The sequence below is a fragment of the Aquila chrysaetos genome, chromosome 16 (genome assembly GCF_900496995.4).
Source record: "Aquila chrysaetos chrysaetos chromosome 16, bAquChr1.4, whole genome shotgun sequence".
NCBI classification, from domain to species: domain Eukaryota; kingdom Metazoa; phylum Chordata; class Aves; order Accipitriformes; family Accipitridae; genus Aquila; species Aquila chrysaetos.
The window spans coordinates 23,395,952-23,417,246 of NC_044019.1; the positions used below are offsets into that span (position 1 = coordinate 23,395,952).

The 21,295-nt window shown below is 45.6% G+C and overlaps 1 protein-coding gene across 8 annotated transcripts in view; it reads left to right on the plus strand.

Annotated features, from left to right (window-relative positions):
• BDNF (brain derived neurotrophic factor) overlaps positions 1 to 20,669 on the plus strand; it is a 40,588-nt gene extending 19,919 nt beyond the window's left edge. For 3 of the 8 annotated variants that reach the window (XM_030039828.2, XM_030039827.2, XM_030039833.2), the window contains exon 2: positions 19,355 to 20,669. In XM_030039828.2, the coding sequence (XP_029895688.1) occupies positions 19,355 to 20,116 (762 nt within the window). In that variant the 3' untranslated portion in view covers positions 20,117 to 20,669. Of the gene's footprint in view, positions 1 to 628; positions 928 to 1,446; positions 1,531 to 4,950; positions 5,026 to 12,000; positions 12,026 to 18,228; positions 18,303 to 19,354 lie in introns of those variants that run through there. The other 5 variants (XM_030039826.2, XM_030039831.2, XM_030039829.2 and 2 more) reach the window with 5 other exon arrangements.
• The last annotated feature ends 626 nt before the right edge of the window (positions 20,670 to 21,295 follow it).

Genomic DNA, 21,295 nt, shown 5'->3' on the forward strand with positions numbered 1-21,295 from the left:
GGAAACGGCAAGACAGATTTTTGACAGGAGGGGCCGGAGAACCACCCCGCGGCCAGCGGGGCAGAGCCGAGCCGGGCGGGTTTGGGTTTTTTTTTTCGCCCGGGATCCCGCGGGCACCGCGGCCGCCCCTGGCTTCGCCGGCGGGCGCTGGCGCGACGGGCGGCTCCGGCTGTCGGTGCCGGTGCCGGTGCCGGTCCCCCCGGTGCCGGTCCCCGGCTGGGCAGAGCCGCCTCCGGACCGCCCGGCTTTGAGCTTGAGCACCCGCGCCCGCTGCGCGCCTGCAGAAAGTCACCGGTGTAACGTTACCTGGGGCGCTCATTAATAAGCAATGCCTGTTATTATCTTGATTGCATTCTTAATAGGCAAACTACGGAGAGGTCAGCGCGGGAGCGATATTTAAATGGATCGGGCTTGCTTAATACCCGCCGGAGTAAACCAATATCCCGCGGCGGGCGGACCGACAGACCGACCGACCGACACCCCCCCCCCCCCCCCTCCGCCTCCCGGCCCGGCCCGGCCCCTCCGCGCCCTGCCCGCCGCTCGGGGGGCGCCGGGGGAGCGGGGGCCGGGCCGGGCGGGCGGGGCCGGGGAGGCGGCGCGGAGGCTTTAAGCGGGGCAGCGCGGTTGCCTGCGGCCGCCGCAGCCGCTGGCCGGAGGCGCCCGGGCTGGGGCTGGGGGGGCGAAGCCGCTCCGCGGGGAGGCGGCGGCGGCGGCCGGGGCCGGGCCGGGCCGGGAGGCTCCGGTTGGGCGGCGGGGGTGGAGGATCCGGCTCCGCTGCCCTCCCGCCCCTCATAAAGCTTTGATGAGACACTTGAGCCGCCGCCTGTGTTGCCGGGGCGGCGGGTAGGCGGCCGGTGGGACTGGGCGCCCGGGAGAGGATGTGACTTCCCGGAGGGGGACCCGGACAGGCTTTGTGTGGACGACGAGGTACGCGGCGCCCCGCCGGGGAAACTCGAGGGGCCGGGGGCGGGCGGGCGGCTGCGGGGCCGCCGAGAGGCGTCCGGGGAGCGGGAAGGGCGGCGGCGGCGAGGGAGGGGAGGGCCGGGCCGGGGCGAGCCCCGCGCCCCTTTGTTCCCGCACCTGTCGGTCCGGCCGGTGCCCGGCGGGGCGGGCGGCCCGGCGGGGGCTTCTGTGGGAGGCAGCGGCGTTCCGCCGTCGGCGTGAGGGGGCAGCGCGGGGCCGGGCGGCCGTTGGGCGCCGGCGGCGCTTCACCCGACGGCGGCGGCGGGGGCGAGGCGGGGCCGGGCGCGGGGCGCGCTGCCCGCGTGGCGGCGCCCTGCGCGGGGCGGGCGGGCGGCCCGTTGGGCGGCGGGCGGCGCCCCCTGGCGGCGGGCGCGCGGCGGGGCGGAGGCCCCGTCTCTCTCTCTCTCTCTCAGCCCCCCCTCAGCGGCGGCGGCCCGGTGGGTCCGGGACCGGGCGCCGCCCCGGCGCTGAGGGAGAGGTGCCGTCAGGGAGGGGAGCCGCGCACTTGTTGAAGCTGAGCCGTCGCTGGAATGTGAAGCACGCCGGGGCACCCTCACCGGGATTCCGGTGCCGTGGCGGGAGAGGCGGGCGGGGGAGGGGGGGTTGGTTGTCCTCCGCCTCTCCCGCCTTCGGCCGGGCCTGAGGAGCCCGCCGTGTGCGGGGCGGGTTGAGCGGCCCTCGGCGGGGTGTCCGCGCTGGCCGGTGCGCGGGGAGGAGGAGAGGGGAGAGGTTGGGTCCTGCCCGCGGGGTTTGACTTCACGTTGGTGTGGGGGAACGCCGATCCGCCGGCCAGAAGGGAGTTGGCCTTGGACGGTAAACGCGGTTGGCGAAGGTTTAACTTACACTTTGGAAGCCTTGCGCTCTCCCGCTGTTTTGTTTTGGGTTTGTTTTTTGTTTGGTTGGGTTTTTTTTTCTTTTATAGGATTAAAAGCATAAGGTGTTACAACTGTGGGCCACGCTTGCTTTGCTTGTTTATTTTTAAGAGGTGCTATTGGTGTCTTGGTTTGTACATTAGGGTTAAAATGCCTACTTTTCCTTTCGGTTTATTGTAGTTTGCCGTTCTGAGGTTATGACTATTTCGAGATCAATAGTCATTACTTATTTATGTTTCTAGTAACACAGTTCTAATGAATGCAAAGAATCTATCCTGGCGATACATTTTTCTTCAGCAAGGATTTCTGTAATCTTTAATTCATGGTGCGATAAGTACATAAAATGAATTTCCTTGGTCATCTGTAGATAGGAGCAAAGGGCCGGGCAACGAGCCGCCTGCTCGCAGGCAGGACCAGCCTTCGCCTCGCTAAGTTTGGGTGGCTGTTGGGTAGCAGAAGCGAGGGGGTTTTGCCCTGTTTGCGCGTGGTCGGCCGTCCCAAGCGAGAAGGTCGTCGCATCGTCCTGCTCGTTTGTGTCGGGTAGCGCTTTGGTGCAAATCAACGGCTCTGTTTGCAGAGCAGGAGCGCTGCCTGCGACCGCTTGGGTGACAACTTGACCCCAGTGATGGCCCGGAGTTAGTCTAGGTGGGGAAGAACGTAAGCAGAGGGGACGCTCTTGGCTCTATCTGGGCTGCGAATCCCGTGGTTTGGCACGTGAGAGGAGGTAGCAGCTGTCAGGGGGATGCTACCGGCAGCGGCAGGGCACTGGCTGTGTAAACAAACCCGGGGCGAGGGAAAGGGAGAAGGCAAACCGCGACGTTCTCCTGCCTGCTCTGGGAGCAGCGGGACAGAGTGCAGTCCCTCACCTGGGAGTCAGGGCAAAGCAATGGCTCGCTGTCAACTCTAAAATACCTCGAAGGAGCTGGTAGATGTTTCAGCTATTTACTTAACACGACTAGATACAGGAGCCTTTCTACAGGGCTCTGTAACTCAAAACAATTTTCTGCTGTAGTACTACCACTTAATGTTCAGCTTCACTGAACCTCGGCTGGGAAAACCCATTTGTAAGTAGCGTGCCTTCTGTTCACGTTGCCAGAGCACTCTGCTTTCTGGAGCTGCAGGGTAGATCCTGTCGTTACATGGCTGTGAAATCAGGGTAAACCGGGTCAGAAGGATCAAGAACACTTTATCTGAATAATCCAGATATAACAGTGGAGGAAAATGGGAAAGTACTTTTATCTTGGTGGGAGTAAGGCTAAACTGAAAAAAGTTTTAATTTCAAGCAGCGTGCTTTTAAACACGAAGGCATTATGTTGTAGTGTAGTGCTATGGGAGTACTACAGTATGCTGAAATACTACGAAACGTAGTGCACAGATGCAAAGGATTTTAAAGACTCATTAAAATGTGAAAGAATATAGTGGAAGATAAGGATCTGTGTTTTTGCTTAAAAGCTCTGCATATAGCGACAGTGCTGAGCTGAAAGTAGCTGCAGCTAAAAGTCCTTGCAGTACCCGTAGCACTTTGTGCAACTCTTACTCTGCTGTTACAGTGAGGAAAACACACGAAGCTGCGTGTTTAGCTCGGATAGTCGTTCTCTGCCAGGGTGCAGGTATAAAAGCAGGTCACAAGAAACTTGCGAGTAGGAGACCCTCTCATCCTTTCTATGGGTAAGCCTGTGTGAAGATGAAAAACAATTCACTCTACTGAGCGAATTGTGTGATAGGTGTGATCCTATTAAAAAAAAAAAAAAAGGTATTTGCCATATTCTGCCTTCCTGGTTTGTATAAAAGGCTGAAAAGTTGTTCTAAGAATGTGCCCTGTGCCTACACTAGAAACGTCACGTTAGGCATTGTGTGAATTGGTGGAGGCTCCACTAGAAGAGGATATATGCTTTTAATAGGTTAATTGCGAACTTGTCTTGACCTGTTTTCAAGCATATGTTGTGAGCGCTTGGTTCCTCCTAAATAGCTAAAAAGCTGCTTAATTAGGAAACTCTCAATCATTTCTTAGATCGGTTCATACACTGGCATTCTTGGTAATGCTTAGCTGTGAACACCCTTTAAAAGGAAGCTTTTAAAAGCGCTGAAGCTAAGCTATTTTTGTGTGTTGCTGAAATGAAGCAGTAACTCAATAACCTACTGTCTTCAGTTCCAGCTAGGAAGGTGCTATGCGTAACAACTCTTTTGTTCCTTGCGGTATGCCATTAGGAAGCAGTACAGGTGCGTACCGAGCAAACTGCCTGATGTATGAGCCGGGATGGGGCTAGTAGGCTGTGCCCACTTGTCAGCTCACAAATCTTACCGTTTCCCTTCCTTATCCATACCCGTTATTCAGTCTTATCTTTGACTGTAAGTTCTTTGGGGCAGAGATCGTCTTGCCCGTCTTCTATTCCTGGTGCCTGACAAGGACTTCTCAGTGCTCTTGCAATACAAACAATAAATAACAGATTTTGCTACGCAGTGTATACAGGCAACTCTGCCATGGTCCTTTAAACTTACGTGTTATCAACATAAGTCCTTATGCTACTCAATTTGGAAACACTGGAGTATACAATAACAGAAGAATAAAATGCTTTAATTTTGGAAATACACGTGTGAGTTAATAGGGTAACCGTTATACCATGGCCGATGACCTCTGATACAATCTTACGCTGGCCGTGTTGCTTACAATTCTAGGCTCTGAGCAGTCCAACGAGGAGCACCGTTTGCAGGAGTTGCCCATGCAGAACAGGACAAACTGTCATATGCATGAAGTGGAGACGATTTGTAGGGTCAGGCTCACGTTTTCCTCCTTTTCAACATTCAGGACCTAATTATAAGGCAACTATAGACTGACAGAGTTCAACTGCTACACCCAACAGTAGCAATCAACGTGGAACAGTCTGAAATACTGAAGATGCTGTGACTTGACTGAATAGGCAACAGTCTTACCAAAAAAAGCCGACCTCATCTGAGGCACAGAGGGTTGGCTGGGATGATGCTGATTTGATGTGATTGTAATCCTTTAGTAACACTGATACTAGTAGCAGAACATCCCATTACAGCATAATTTAGGCATCACGAATGGATACAGCTGTCTGAAGATGAGTACCACGGACAACCGGAGGAAGCAAAAGCAAACTTCGTTTAGTGAATTTTCATGCCCTGGTGACAGCTGCCATAAGGCTGTAGCAGTTGTATACTTTCCTCGGTAAGAATACTGTATCTTTCAGAGAAGTCATTTTTTGAAACCAGTTAATTAGGACGGTTATTTCTGGCCGTGGCATTTGTACAGAACAGAAGGCATGATTGTTCTTATGTTTGTTTCTCTGAGTCCTTTGATCGACTAGAAGCTCTCCATGCTTTACGCTATAAATTACCTCAATACTTTGGCAGTTCATTTCTTTTCTTGTGTACTTGGTTAGGAAAATGCAGAAATCCTTGTGACTCAGCTTCAGACTACTATAAATTATGAAGAAATGGGGGAGGGGGTCACATTTCAAATTAGGAAAGGCAATTCTAGGAGGATGGGAGGCATACTGGTTGCTAAATTTGAGATAAGCATCTCTTGGTATCTCAAAATCTGAGCAGCTACCGCCACCTAGAGATGCACGAACCGAACACGCTGCTATGGCTGGCTCTGGCAACTGAGGCTGCACGATCAAAATGAGTGAGGCTGCTAATCCCAAGCGTTCTCACTCCGCAGCAGGAAGTTCGGGGTATGGATGCGGGCTTTTTTTTGAACCCTGCGACTGAGGTGGTACCTGCGAATCCTGTTCTAGGGGTGCAGGTAACTAGTCTTTATACAGTCTTCCTGGTGTGGCTTAAATAGGTAAACAAGAAGCATCGCTTTCAGTAAATCATTTGCTGAGTGAGCTTTAGACTACACCTAAAGAAGTGTTTGCAAGTCAAATTTATACTGGTTTGTAAGAGCTGTTGGTGAGACTTGATAGCGTGTCCAAAGCTTGCACCTAAAAAAGTGCAATGTAGAACTAGTCCCTTAAAGATTTGAGTTCAGGTGGGGTGGGGAGGTTTGTTCCCCATCCCATCACTGAAGTCTATGTAGTAGGGGGTGTCCTGTAGTAGATATTTGGTGGAATAGAAAAAAATTCTGGTTTTCTTGAGGTATTGACTCAGCAGCCTTTAGCTTGGTTTCACTAGATCCAGGATTTTCCCGATTCCAAGATTTAAGTATTGAAGTTGAACTGGCTACATAGATATTTGTTGCTACCTCAAATCTAGCAATATGGAATACACTTTTTATATCTGCCCTTTGGTTCTTAGGATACGCTTTCCCGTTTTGTTTTGAGCTCACGGTTTCTGATTTTTGTTTTGTACATCAATCTTTGGCTATAGCAGGTTCTTCCTCTGCGTTTGGGAGAGAAGAATAAGCACTGTTCCCTATTTAATTTGTGAGGAACTGCTTATAAAGAGAAACAATGTGCCTTTTTTACCCACTGAACTCAGAATCTCATGTGTAGTTATTTCTGTTTGACTCTTACAGACACAGTACGTTTCAGGGGCTTTTGTAGTAACTGCTAGTTTATGGCTATCAAATGCCCAGTGGAATAAGAAACCCAATGCAACTAAACCTCGGTGGGAGTTGATAACTTCTATCTCTCAGAGCCTTGAAAATGCAAGCCACTAGTTGATTGCGTGTACTGCACATCTTTCCAGGTGATGATTTTGATAATTTCTTAAGATGCTTGAAATCTGTCAGTATAAAGTATGTCGGCGTAAGGGTTTAATGTGTAGCTTGTGAGGGAACAGAGTTTTCCTGTGGGAAACTGAAGAGCTGTGATACAGGGATATTTGCCATTCAAGTCAGGAGGCAACTGTGAACTATTTATACCATATCAGGGTGTATGAGAGAGCTGTTGTACCAAACTAGTGTTTGAAAAACTACCTGTGGCTCACCTGGAGTTCCACCTCCAAGCTCAGCCTTTCCAGTACGTGCACTGGGCTACAGGTAGGCTTGTAGTCCTTTGCACGCCTGTAGCGTAGCAGAGCAGGAGGAGTCTGGAAAAAGATCGAACTGGGTGAAGTCTTGAGCAAAATGCTGTTATATGCTCTTTATTAACTCAGCATGCAAAAGACTTGGAGCGTGTTGCTGCAGTTAAGAGTGTAACAATAAGAACAGGGCTAAGTTGTCGTGTCCGTGTGTGTCGTTCCCCCCCCCCCAAATCCTGTACTACATATCTTATAAAAGAGAGTTAAGCTTAATCTTGTGCCAGTTCTGGGGCATGTTGTGCCTTATCTAATGTGATCAAAACACTGCTTTCTTTAAAAAAACCAGCTCCTGGAGAAATGCAGTTTTGTCTAGATCAAGGAATTAAAGGTTGTGATCTCTGGATTCCTTAGTCCGTTATGCCATTTACTTTCTAAGCTTGGTGCAACATCAGTACCCATATGGTTTAGTTTACCCTTCTTTACACTGGCCATGGTGCTCTCAGTGAGTGTTCAGTACTTGATATACTGAGATGAAAAGAAATCTAAACTTTATTCAAGGGGTGGATTAGTAAGTAAACCAACCTCCCCTTAGTCATAGCTGTCACTGTACCACAGAAGTGTATGGACACTTGTTGGGATGAGCGACAGGACTTGTTTTGCAGTATTTCTAGATAATTGTGCCTGCTGGCTGCCTGCATTAAGACTTGGATCTTCACTTGCTATTTACATTCCTTTTGAGTTGATAATCCAGTTTGACTGAGCCGTAAATGCCAAGAGAGAAATGCTATTTGATAGAATTTGTACTGAAAGCCAGTGAGTCCAAGGGGGAAGCAAAGCCACTAACAAGTTGAAGCTGGCAAGGGTAACTTAACCAGAACCCATGCCAGGAAACTGTGGTGAAGTAAGAATTTGCTGCTGAACATCATGACCGGCCTTTATCTTTATAATGGGTTGAACCAAAACTAGAAATAAACACATCTGAAGTTCTCCATTTTTCCTTTTCCAGATATAAACATTACTGTTTATGTCAATGTCATGATTTTTTTTTTTTTTGTTGGCAGCTAGTGCCCTACAGACGGGTGAAGAAGGATTGTTTTTATTTTATGGGAGGCAAAGAAGGATGTTTCATGTCTTGTTACAACAGCAGGGTACTTACTGGTATGGCGTTAGCAAGTTGCTGTCAATGAAATGTGCAAAGAGATGATAAGCAGGTGCTTCTTTACATCCTCTCACAGAAATTTAAAATTTCGTGTAATAACTAGCAAAAGAATGTCTGAAAATGAGTTCTCCCCTTAAAAGCTAATGATCAGCACCTGAAGTTAAAAAAAAGAACAAAGCTGCCTGCCTTGGAAGACTCATTTTAACTCCTTTTCTCTCTCAATTTTGCACTAATGATTAATTTCTGCTGCCCCCTGTGCAAAACCTTTCTGCTGTTGTAACTGCAAAAGTAGCAGGAATGTTAATGATGAACAAGGATGTTGCAGAAGGATAAGTGAGTCACTTCCACATGCCTCCATTAAAAAAAAAAAAAAAGGCAGAAATAAGATTTAAGAAGAAACTACTTAGAGGTCTAAGCCTACAAAGAAGTCTACTTCTGAGTCTGACAAACCTAGATGCAACGTCTTGAATTCCATAAGCCTCAAGCATGACGTCGTATCACCTGGTTCTTAATCAGATTTGCTCAACATGGATATTGTTGTATATTTTTTTCCTTGCTCCGATTCCTGTAACTGTTATGAAAATTATAGATCTTACACCTGGAAATACCAGAAATCATTTCCCCTAATGGAAGAACAGGTATGCAATGAGAGCTAGAAAACACAATAAATAACTTCCATGTCTACTCTAAAACACTCTGGAGGAAGTCTTCAGTCGCAAAGCACCACCAGACCTGTTGGCATTCAAGTTGTACTCACTAGAAAATGACTGCGGGGGAACTGCTGATACTCTGCGTATCTTGTAATTAGTCATGTTCAGGCATACTTCAAAACTGACCCGTAGTTTTGTTGAGGACAGTCCTGAGCCATTTGTATTTTAATGCAAAGATGCATCTGTGGAGATGCATTGGAAAAAAAAAAGATGACGAAGTCGGTCATCTTTTTTTCCTTTTATTGTTTTGATGGGGTTGATGCTGCTACACTGGCTTCATCCCCTGTGAGCGCTGAGCATCCCTATTATGAGTAGGCATAGCCTTGCTCTTCTCCATTTTATACAAATTAAGGCTGACCTTTGGTCCCTGGCAAGCTGCCTGGTTTGTGTTTATAGGGCTGGTAAATACCTACTTGTGCAGTAGTAGTTTTCCATGGGAATAGGTCTTTCCTGAGTTTCATAGCAAATTTGCTGCAGGTAAAAGCAGACTCTGGATGAGACGGGACATTGTGTTGCATTTCACATCAAACCTCTTAGAGGTTTTAATGTTGAAGAATGTTTCTATTTTAACACTAGTTTTGCTTTTCTTGTTGCTCTTTGTTATATAATGGTTGAGCCCACAAATTAGGAGCGTGAGGCTAAAAGCTGAAGAATGAAGGAAGAAACAAAAAGACATATGGCAATAGCAGGAGGTCCTGCCACCCCACCTTAGGCTCGTGACAACATGCCCTACATTTAACCTACAGTCAGGAACTAATTAACGACACAGATGGAAGTGAGCTAGCATATGTATTCAAAAAAATACCCCTAAGGTTTTAATCAGCTGCCCTGCCTCTTTCTGGGTTAGACATCGAAGTTACCATAGAGAGATTTGCAAAATAGGTGAATGATACACATGGTTAAGGCAGCTTTGTGTGGTGGCTGAAGCGAGGGATTGGGAGCGGGGGCTGCCCTGTTCTCTGGTTCAGCAGCGACTTGGTGTGCAATCTGGGATAAGTTGTTTAAACGTCTTTACGGGCTTCAGCCTACCCAGAGGGAAAATAGGATTTCTGATGCGGTTCCTCCTCACCCAAGTATGTTGAGATTCAGTGTTTGCCAAGCACTCTGGAAGCTTTGATAGTATGTTCTCCAAGAAATGTTGTGCAAGTGGAGAGTCGCAGCAGCATAAGTAGCAGGTCTCTCTGCTTTTGCAGCTTGTAAGTGGTTTTTTTCCCCTCTAGAACTACTAATTGTCTCTGATAAGACAGCTCTGCTTTTGATTTTTGACTAGGATGGTGACTTCTAGATAAGCTGGTCTGTTGTGCAGAGATTTGGGAGAGGGAGAACACTTAGCTGTTTTCAACAGACTAATTGGGTAATTTAATGTTTCTCGCTTTAACTTTCTCTTTCCTCCCCCCACCCCCAGCGATTTGAAGAGAGGCTCTCCTTCCCTGCAGGGCAGTAGGATCTGCTTATGTGAAGGGACAGGTATTGAACTTTTTCTAGAGAAGTGTTTATTTAATGACTGAAATCCCATATACAAACCTACCCTTTGGAGCTTAAGGGCTCTTACAGTGAGAACAGTATGCTGGCAGCAAAGCCACTTTCTTCAGCGGGGAGGGTGTGCGTGAAACAAGACACCCAAGCGCAGAGCGGAGCGGAGGAAAGTTAGCTGGTGTTGGGCTGGATTTTGCATACTTCTGTTTATAGGCATGTCTGGGCTATTTATGTGCTTATATCGGTGGGGGAAGGGAGGAGCTAGTCTGCACACCTAGAAAGCTTTTTTTTTTTCCTTCCTCTTTTCAGTGTAATTATTACCAAATATGCCTGTATCCCTCAGGAGTCCTGAGTGTGAGGAAGCTGTTTTGCTGAAACCTGTCAGACTTTGTTCTAATACAGGTATTGGCTATAGTTTAGGTGTCGGCCCCATCTGATTTTATGACCACATGAGTACTGGGCCACCTTTACAGCTGGTATAAATCTATGAACAGAGCACTATGGATTTACAGCAGGCAGTGACTGTGTCCACCAGAATTAGGTCCACTGGAACATACTGCTTCAATGAACCACGACGGGTTTTGTGGAAATAATTTCCCATGATGCCACAATCTATAGTTATATCTGGTGGCAAGTATGAAAAGTCACGAACCAGGTAAACTTCATTGGGGAGGGAAAGGACCCAATGTCTGTCTAATTCACAGGAATCGGTGTAACGCTCCTCTGTGAAAGAAACAACATCACTATACAACTGGGAGAAGGCAGGAGCTTGATAAATTAATTTTTCCTGCAAGGCTGCAGGTTTTCTTTTGTTCCATTAAATGTTTGTACCTTGAGCACTACAACTAATGAAGCTCGTTTTCAGACACTTGCATCTTTGCCAGATGTACCTCTTCACCCCTTCTAGTAATTCCAAAGCCTTTTCCTATGTGGAGCTTGTGAATTGAAAGCAACAATACACAGCGTAGTAAGTCTGTAACTGGGTAAGCCCGTATGCTGGTGGTTGCCTGACTAAGGATGGAGGAGGGGGGCAGTTTATTTGGGTAGGTCTCAGCTACTTGCATGTCAGTTAAAAAACGTGCCCGTAGAAATAGCGTTGTCTGTGAAACTTGTATCCCTCTATTGAATCCACTTGAAGTTGGCCCCCAAATTTTTAAAATAGATTAGAGATAGAGAACCAGGCATAGCAATTGCAGAAGTCTTGTTTCAACATGAAACCGCTTTGAAGGTGGGGGAAAAAAAAAAAGCTCAAAACTATAATGCTTTGAAATCTGTGGTGTGCTGCATTGTCATAGTAAAATTTCAGTGGTGAAAGAGCACTTCTTGCCAAAGTGTTTTCAATACAGTTACGTTAACACTAACATAATTTTCCAGCAGTATTATCTCCAATGATAAAGCCATTGTCACAGCAGGACACACACAGGGCTGGCTGCCCAGTGAGGTGGGTTAGATTCCTAATGAGTAAATCCTTGTTCAATACAAATTCCTCATTATTCCATTAATGTGGATTGAGGTGTCTTTGCAAACACAAATTTCTGCTCCTGGTCTGGTTGTTCCCATGTAACTTTGGACTTGAATACTCCCAGAAGCTGCTCTGGTACCTCAGTGTAAGCTTTCATCCCTTGCCCCGTCTGTGGAAAGTATATATCCATGGAGATGCTGTGCTAACAACTGGACTGAGCATGTGTTGAGAGCAATCTGCACATGAGGGCAGGCAGCCAAAGATGACTGATAACACCACTGGCAAACGCAAGCATATTGTTAATACCTGTCAGGGCTCTGACAACAGGCATTTCCAGTTTCTGGTTCATGCACATCACGACATACTGCTCTGCTTCATTTCAAGGACTGGCTATGGCTAAAAAGCAAGGTATTCTCTTACAGCAGTGCCACACACAGTCAGGGTCTCAGCAAAGGTAAGAGTCTTGCAACAGAGGGGTATAGCCCTTGCTCTCCTCCCTTACCCTAGAGAAAGCACTGCCTGCCCAAGCCATGGGTAACTGCTCCATCTGACACTTGTGCTTTTTAACCATTCATTTTCCTTGGCTGAGCTTCACTTGTGTTCCTGTGGAGTGCCTAATGTTCTATAGGTCCCAGGAAGCTTGCCACTTGCAGTAGAACTGATGGGTGCGTGGGATGTTTTACATGCTGTTCGATAGTTTATAGGCACTTGTAAGATCCAAGCTCAACTGGTACAGCAGCTTCTGGGTTGTTCCAGGGCTGCTGGACACATGTCGCAGTACAAGGGATCCAACTCACGCTAGTTTGCATGCAACGTGCTCCATTCTGTTCCTGCTCTCGGGTGCCAATTATCCATGACTTCAGTGGGAGCTTCATGTGTGTACTTGGCAGAATAGCTTAGTCCTGTGACGATTCAGCACAGTGTTCCGCACCGAAGAGCCGTAGTGAAATGGAAGACAAACCACAGATGCTGCTCAAAGGTCTGAGGTTCTGCCCTAACGTTCTTCTGTGCACAGGTTGAATTAGCATTATATAAAGCTCTAGTGGCTATCGAAGCACATGATTTCGGAGAACTGTAATTATCTGCTCCCATGGAGGAACCAGATAGTATCTTGGCATGGAGTAATTATTTCGTGGAATGGTTTTGTGGTTTTTGGTTGTTTTTCTTGTTTGGGGCCGGGGGGGAGGTAGGTAGCCTGTTCTATAGGTGAACTTGCTTTTCACAGAGGTTGCATAATGTTACTTCTGAATGACCACAGTAATGGCATGAATGTGCCTTGACGTATAGTCTAAAACAGATTAATGCAGTTTTCTAAGCCTGAAGTCAATTTTGAAATTGGAATTTGCTAATGCTTAGGTTTTAGACTTGGAAGTCATGTCCCTACTGTACAGTATTTCTGGCATGGCACTAGGAGTGCGGCATGTTACCCAACCCGTGATACTCCTGATGAGCAAAAATAAACCTGCTGGTAGCACTTTTATTTCAGCAGGATTTTCACTGCATACCTTTGTATTTCAATGTGAAATTTTGGCAAAAAGCGTTGTGGTAAAGCATATTGTGTTTGATATGTGTAGTGGCATGCACACAAGTACCCTTCTGGAGCCGAGTTTCTTTGTTTACAGTAGGGATCGCAACCCCCCGTGCAGTTTGAGTGCCCTGTGTGCAGGATGCTGTACAAACAGCTGGAAAGGCAGTATGTGTGTCACTGGCTCAAGAATCAGTTCCCATTGTCAAAGTATAAAAATAGTGCACATCTGTTCTCTTCCATGGGTGTTGTATCTCTGAAAGCTCGGATACCATCTGTGAGTCTGGCCTGCTATTCCTTCACTTGCGCCTACTGCCAAGACTCATCCCGCCTGTTTCCTGGTATGGGCAGAATGGGTCTGAGATCCATCCGACAGAAATCCTACTGGGAACTCCTTGTAGTCCCGCACTTGGCCAATTTAAGTATAAGCATGCTTGTAATGAGGAGACTGTCTGGTCTGTGCCCATTAGAGCAGCTGAATTCTCTCTCGCGGAGCTCTGAAGCAAGTGTGCCCTTTTGCGTGGTCGTTTGAGTGGCCAGAAAGGTATGATGAAAATTTGTAGGAAACTCTGATACATAACTCTGTGAAAGATCAGGGGTGTAATGTCATGGCATTATTATTTTGCCATTATTTTCTTTGGTTCTTTCCCACCTGTGGTTGACAGGAGAAGTTGTGGGGGTTTTTTTGCATGCGTTGGGGAACGAGTCCGATAAAACCTCGGAACCCCACAAAACCCCCATGTAGTGCATACTACTCCAGAGCCGAGGTATTGCTGGAGTTTCTTTGCTCTTAGAAGCTGTACCATAGGCAATATTTAGCAACGTAAGATGAAAGCAAATTTCTCATGTTTAAAGTTGTAGTTTACAAACTTCTTGTAAATTTGCTCGCTATTTATCTTAGTCTTCAAAATGGTTCTTAGTCTTTGCCATCTCTGGCATTATGGCTAAGTAGCTTTTATTGCCTCAGGGAAAACCAACATGAGAATAAAAATAAAATAGGGTTCTTCTTCCTGACATGAAGCACCAACTTAGAAGAGTACAAATTGGCTGTGGGTGTGCATGTGTATGTATTGGGGGGGAGGGCACTTTATTTTCAGTAATAAAAAGTAATTATATAGTTTGCTGCATAAATAGCTGCAAGGATAACCAGAGTGTGTCAGACATCCAGTTATGCATGTGTTAAAGGTTAATACTATTTGTTCTCAGTACATTTAGTCTTTGCAAATCATGTGCTGACATGCATCCCATTTTGGTATCTGTTCACACACTCCGGTAATGATGCGTAGAGCAGGAACTCATGCCTGTGCCATTCAGTAGTATTTAGTAAATTGAACTTTTGTATAAAGGTCTTAGAAAATGGCAAGGCAGAAAGTGAATGTCGTCTTGCTGCTAATTTTATCTTCCACTGCACACTCCTTTCTGGAGATTAAAGCATTATGAATCTATTCACTACTGAAAGTTATTTTGACTTTCATGGCGCATATCAGGATGCAGAAAAGCAAGTACATCTTCACAGCTGTTCCTCAGGTCTCTCTGCTGGAAATACAACCTGTTAAGCTGCTAGATTTCTGCTTAAAATAACTAAAAATAATGAAATAAAACAATTAACTGGTGAATCCTCATTAAATACAAGTACTGAAATAAATAGTACAGCTAGGTAATTGACTGCATATGTAAACTAGCTGTAGATAATTGACATGACCTTCATTTAATGAGCCTCCTTCCCGTTAGTGGAGATGACAGCCACAATTACGGGCCCTTATTCTAGCTGTAATTGTATGGACTTTATTGAAGTACAAACTAGGTCACGTCTTCCTGAGACCTGGTCCGTGGTGGGTGACCTCTTTTCATTGCTTCAGCTTTGCTATGCTGCGTGAGAGAAGGAAGGATGTTCTTGCAGCCATGAGAATGGATGGCGTTCAGGAAACTGGTCTCAAATGTGATTTCTGATAGAGACGTCTTGCGTGACCTGGGGGAGTAGTTTAAGGCTAGGTCTCAAGGAGGCTAGCATATATCTATCTTACACAAGTTAGTGGGTGTATACAACAGGCTATGGGACAGCAATCGAACCAAGATTCCCTTTCCTAGAGAAGTGTTTGATCTTTTATGCCCAGTGATGTAGCTCAACAGGCAGAGTGCGAAAGGGCTGCAGCCTTTAGCTGTTGTTCCTAGAAGGTGAGGAGTGGAGACCTGAATATCCTACAGCTAAGAAGGGAGGGGTTGAGTGCATGAAAGGACTACAGATTGAGGTTGTATCATCAGTGATTTTATTTTGTATTTTTCTAGCTGCCTGTCTGACTAAAAAGTGGCCGTGGCTAGTTTGTTTTGTTTGGCTTTCAGTTGTACTGATGCACTCAGAACACGCGGTATCAGCCAGGTTGCTCCCGTTAAGAAATACTCAGCACTGATAAGTCTCCGTGGGAAATAGTTGCTCAGTCTGCCAGGGTAGCATCAGGCATGGGTGTACAAGGAAATGCTGGGGCATCTCTATGTGAGGCCTCGTAGTGGTGGATGTGCCCAGCATGGAAAGGGGCAGCACCTTGCTTAGTAGCATGCTGGGAAAACAGGAAAATCCAGCTTTCTCCCATCTTCCCACCCCAGTTCCACTTCCACGAGCGGTAACGTGGTGACTGCCTCGTAATCGGAAGGGTGTATGTAATCTGTTAGTGTTTGGGGTTTACAAGGCACTTATTGTAACAGGACAGGCAGTATCTCTAATCTTTGCAATATAGTGAAGGTTTGATAGTTGGGGAGCAGAGGAAGAGGACTGGAAGCTGCCATCCAAAGTGTTTCCGATGACCTTTTTCGTCCTACATTGGGATATTAGTCCTGCCTCACTAAGTAAGAGATGAACCGTGCGTTCGTGAGTCAGTTCAACGGTAGCTGAAAGGTTGTGTTTCTACCCGTGGAGTGAGATGTAAATCTTACTCTGCTATAGCATGTTAAACTAGTAGATTTTGAGCAGCTGCTACTAGAAATTGCTATGGCCTCTAAAATGAAGAAATTTCCTAGGTGTTAAAATATTACTTCCTCGTATTAAATCACTTGATACCATTTTGCTGCCAAAGACAAGGACTGTGTGTATTGCTCAAGTCACTGTCAAGATAGAGAGAAGAATCTTTCCACATCCTGCTTGCACAGTTTGGCTTAGTCTGGGACTCCTTTACAAAGAAGTAGATGGTTGATCTCTGTCTGCTTGCTAGGAGTATTCCGTGTGTCTGTGCTGCTAAAGCTTACTTTGACATACTCTTCTACTGTTACGAATGGGAGGAAGAGGGGTGGCTTTCGGTGGGACACATTTTCTTGTGTATTATCAGTATGTTATGTGGATAACGGCTGTCTTAAAGTCGTTGGTTTTCAGAGCCTAGTTGTACGTTGTTTCTTGCTACCCAAGGTAATAGCGGCGGTTGTATGTCATCGGATGGGATGTAAATCGATCAAGCTTGACAGCAGTTTCCTTCCTAAACGGAAGACAAAATCGATTAAGGAAGGATTAATTTAACGTGAGGTATAAAGTACTGTTAGATCTGGTGACGAACCAGCCATTGGCAGAGGATGCTGAGGGCTTATTGAAGTCAGTTGTTGAGGTTTCTCTGCACCTCTCTGTCCTCCGTCTTTTTGTAAGAAAAAAGTCCATGCGAACAAAGTTGCACAGCCACTATTCTATTCATTTCACGTCCCTCCAAGTTCATTGCTGTCGTGAGAGGTACACAGCCCAATGACGATAGTGAAGGATGTGGCCTGATCCAGGAATCCTTCTATCCTTTGTCTACCTACCTAACTTGAAAAGCAGATGTTCAGCTTCCAACTGGTGCACTTGGGTGACGGGTGCAAGCTTCTCTCTGTTTTGTGCTTGTCTTGGTGCCTCTCATGTTGTGTCCTCTTTCGCACTGGAAGGCCCGAAGGCCCTTTGGGGTGCTGTGTGCTCAGACAGAGTCTGTCCTCTGGAGTCAAGATACTGGCTGGGACCTCTGGGCACGACTCTAATAAAAATAGCAGGAACTTGATAAGGAGCCAGAAGATCTGCGTTCTGTTCACTGCTCTGGTGGTCACAGTGTGATGTGGGTGTTTGGGTTTTTTGTTTTTCCTTCTAAGTTTTATATAAAACAAGTCTCAGAAGAGGGAGTGTATGAATATTATTATTTCTGTTGCCTGTTCCACTGGCTCTGCATTTGTATGCTAGCTGAACCGCCCCTTCTTCCTCTTGTCTTGTTTCTCCTTGTTTGATAAAGGAAGACTGATAGCTTTCTTCCTTGTGTTTTAAATCATCTCTGTAGTGTCTGTCGTCCTCCCCTTTGAGGAAGAAATCTGATACTACTCCCTGTAGAATGTTTTAAAAATCCTAGGATGAAAAAAATCTGCAAAATATTAATGTTCTGCATTGCTAGAGCAAACACTATGTTCCTGTGAGTCACAGATGTCAGGTTTGTTTAATCTTAATAAATCTATGCCACAGTAACACTTTTAAACAGGAAGAGAGATGGAGGGATGACGGAAGAGTTGTGCTGGGGTTGAGAGGATTCTTAGCCAAAATTTTGGTTAGTGGGGGGCTGGGGGTGAGGAGGGCATGGACACAAACCCAAACACTTCCCACCCACCCCCCACTTCATTAAGTAAACTTTGAGACCTACATTTTGGGCACTGCCTTTCTGGTACGTATTTCATTTTCTTTGTATGTTTTATGATGGATTGTCTTTCCATGTTTGAGTCTTAAGAGTACTAGTTTCCCACAGCATATTTGCAGGAGATGAAGTAAGGCTTTTTACATAGCACCCTGTTGGCAAACAGAAATAGCGTTTACTCCAGCGAGCGCTGCCAAGTATGAGGTACTTCCGAATGAACTTCAAAAGCTCTGAAACAAGCATTAGCTGCTGCTTCAAAAATGTGAACAATGCCATTGCTTTCTAGCAAGCAGGACTGGTGAGAGCGGGAATCGGAAGGAGGAGAAATAACAACTGATGTGATGGATGTTGTAGTAGCACTTGGGATCAGACAGAAAGTATAGCTCTCTGTCACCGCAGGATTTGGGGGGTTCCTGTTGTAATAGTACCTAAAGTGTGTACTCTCCGCTTGAGGAGGAAACAATTCCTACCCTGAGGAATGTACGATCTACGGAGACTTAGCGAAGCGCTTGGGAAGGAGCAGTCATACAAGCCCAAGCTGTTGGGAGTGCTGATGGGAGTGAGTCGTGCTGATTCCAAGCCTGGTGAGGAGTTTTCTTACCGGCACTCTTTCCTGGTACTACCCCTCCATGCTCAGTGAGGACAGAGCCAAGCATAACACGAGCCTCAAAGCATGGCCCATAACTTCTGCCAGAACTTGGGGCAGAATCAGAGAGAAACAGGCAAACTGCTGTGTTTCAGCGTGGCAGTAGGGCTGGCTGTGTTTCTGGTTTTCATGTTGGTCTCTGGGCTGGAACTGGGTTTGAATAGATGCTTTGCCCGCTTGAGAACAGGCAGTACGGGGCTCTGGGAAAGTACGGTACACTGGTTCTGGTACTGTCATTTCAGTATAGCTCTTACCAGCTCTGTCATCCAGCAGGTCCCTTCCATGGCATTCACATGATGCAAGCAGTCTGTCCAGCTCAAATTTAGTATACTGTCCTGGACTATTTTCTTGTCTATATTTACACGTACATACCTTCTACTTTTAGAGGAGGAATTGACCTGCTGAGACCTCAGAGTTTGTGTGGCCTCTTCCTGTGTTTTGAAGGTTGTTTTCAAAATACAAATGCAATTTATCCTGGTGCTGTTCGGTTTGGGTTGGTTTTTTTTTTTTTGTGGCTAGAACAATGAAATATTTTTGGCAAGGAGAGATCTTAAAAATTAAATACTTGCATTTGCACTTGATGTCTTGCCTTTCATGCTTGCAAAGCTGCCTTTTACTGCTGAATGTTGCATTGCTAAACAGCAGTTCTGCCTTTGCTGTTACTTGAAATAGATGTAATCAGTCAATAAATAAGGGGTCTGTATAGCATCTAATCTCATACTTACTACAGAAAGACTTTGGCATGCAAGAACTCTGACTTGCTGGTATCAATGATGCCTAAGCTTTGGCATATGCTTTATCTGAAGCTCTAAATCAAAGAACACCCTTGTACAAGAGTATGCTTTATCACCGGTAATGAGTTGCGGCTGCATGCAGCAGATCTCCGCAGAAAATGCATAATGTCTCAGGACAACTGGGGTGAATTTGTATTACTCCATCCCTTGTAAGTTGTTAAATATTTTTTTTTTTTCTTGTTCTTGTCCTTGACAGTTCCACCAAGTGAGAAGAGTGATGACCATCCTTTTCCTTACTATGGTTATCTCATACTTCAGTTGCATGAAAGCTGCCCCGATGAAAGAAGCTAGTGTAAGAGGACAAGGCAGCTTGGCTTACCCAGGTCTTCGGACCCACGGGACTCTTGAGAGCCTAAACGGGCCCAATGCTGGTTCAAGAGGACTGACATCGCTGGCGGACACTTTTGAACATGTCATAGAGGAGCTTCTGGATGAGGACCAGGGCATCCAGCCCAGTGAGGAAAACAAGGATGCAGACTTGTACACATCCAGAGTCATGCTAAGCAGTCAAGTGCCTTTGGAACCCCCGCTGCTCTTTCTGCTCGAGGAGTACAAAAACTACTTGGATGCTGCAAACATGTCCATGAGGGTCCGGCGCCACTCTGACCCAGCTCGCCGCGGGGAACTGAGCGTATGTGACAGCACGAGCGAGTGGGTGACGGCGGCGGAGAAAAAGACTGCAGTGGACATGTCCGGGGCGACCGTCACAGTCCTGGAAAAAGTCCCAGTACCCAAAGGCCAACTGAAGCAATACTTCTATGAGACCAAATGCAACCCCAAGGGGTACACAAAGGAGGGCTGCAGGGGCATAGACAAGAGGCACTGGAACTCCCAGTGCCGAACTACCCAGTCTTACGTGAGAGCTCTCACCATGGATAATAAAAAGAGAGTTGGCTGGCGCTTCATAAGGATAGACACTTCCTGTGTATGTACATTAACCATTAAAAGGGGAAGATAGTGGATTTGTGTTGTATAGATTATATTGAGACAAAATTATCTATTTGTATATATACATAACAGGGTAAATTATTCGGTAAAAAATAATTTTATGGACTGCATGTATAACTGAAGTTTATACAGTACAGTGGTTCCACAATCTATTTATTGAACATATCCATGACCTGAAGGGGGAACAAAAGTCATTTGCGCACAAGTTGGAAAAAAAAAAAAAAAAAAAAAAAAAAAAAAAAACACGAAAAACCAAAAAAAAACCAAAAAAAAAAAAAAAAAAGAAAAACAAGCGAACAAAAAGTCTGCATTACATTCCTCGATAATGTTGTGGTTTGTCGCCGTTGCCAAGAATTGAAAATATAAAAAGTTAAAAAAAAAAAATAAAATTGCATGCTGCTTCAATTGTGAATTGATGATAAACTGTCCTCTTTCAGAAAAATAAATTGAACCAAAACATTCCGTTTACATTTTAGACAGTAAGTATCTTTATTCCTGTTAGTATTATATCTGTTTACTGCTTTTAACTTCTGATAGCGTTGGAATTAAAACAATGTCAAGGTGCTGTTGTCATAGTTTTACTGTTTCTCTTTTACTTTTGAACTCCCGTCAGATTGAAAAAGAAAAAAAAAATCATTACCTTATTCTGGATTAAAAACAAATTTGGTTTTTTTGTATGTTGTGAAGGTGTTTGCAATAGCGATCCAACTACTGACAAAAAAAAAATAAAAAAAAAAAAATAGGCAACTGAAAAAGAATGGTGATGTTCCACTTCACATTCTTGAACTTCAGGCTTAAAGACAGCACTTACTTAACTGTATGGCAACATGCTTTTTTGGGTTATTTTCTTTTTTTTTTTTTTTTTATTTTTATTTTTATTTTATTTGCTGTCTTTTGGGACCTGCATTTGTTTATACCATGTTTGTTTGTGTTTGGGGTTGTTTGTTTTTTTTTTCTTTTCCCCTTTCCTCCCTCTGGAAGGATGTTGGTTGTGATCTTTAAAGTATTTCACTTACCATACAACTGGAGCTTGTCATATAGAAAATATTCTATAGAGTGTTGAGAGCGATGATTTTATGTAATAAAAGACTCTGTGCTTGGATCAAATATCTTGGTGAAGCACAAGGAGAATGTCACTAGAGAAAGGGTCTGGAAGGACGATAGTGGATCTGAAATCAGGTTGGTCGTG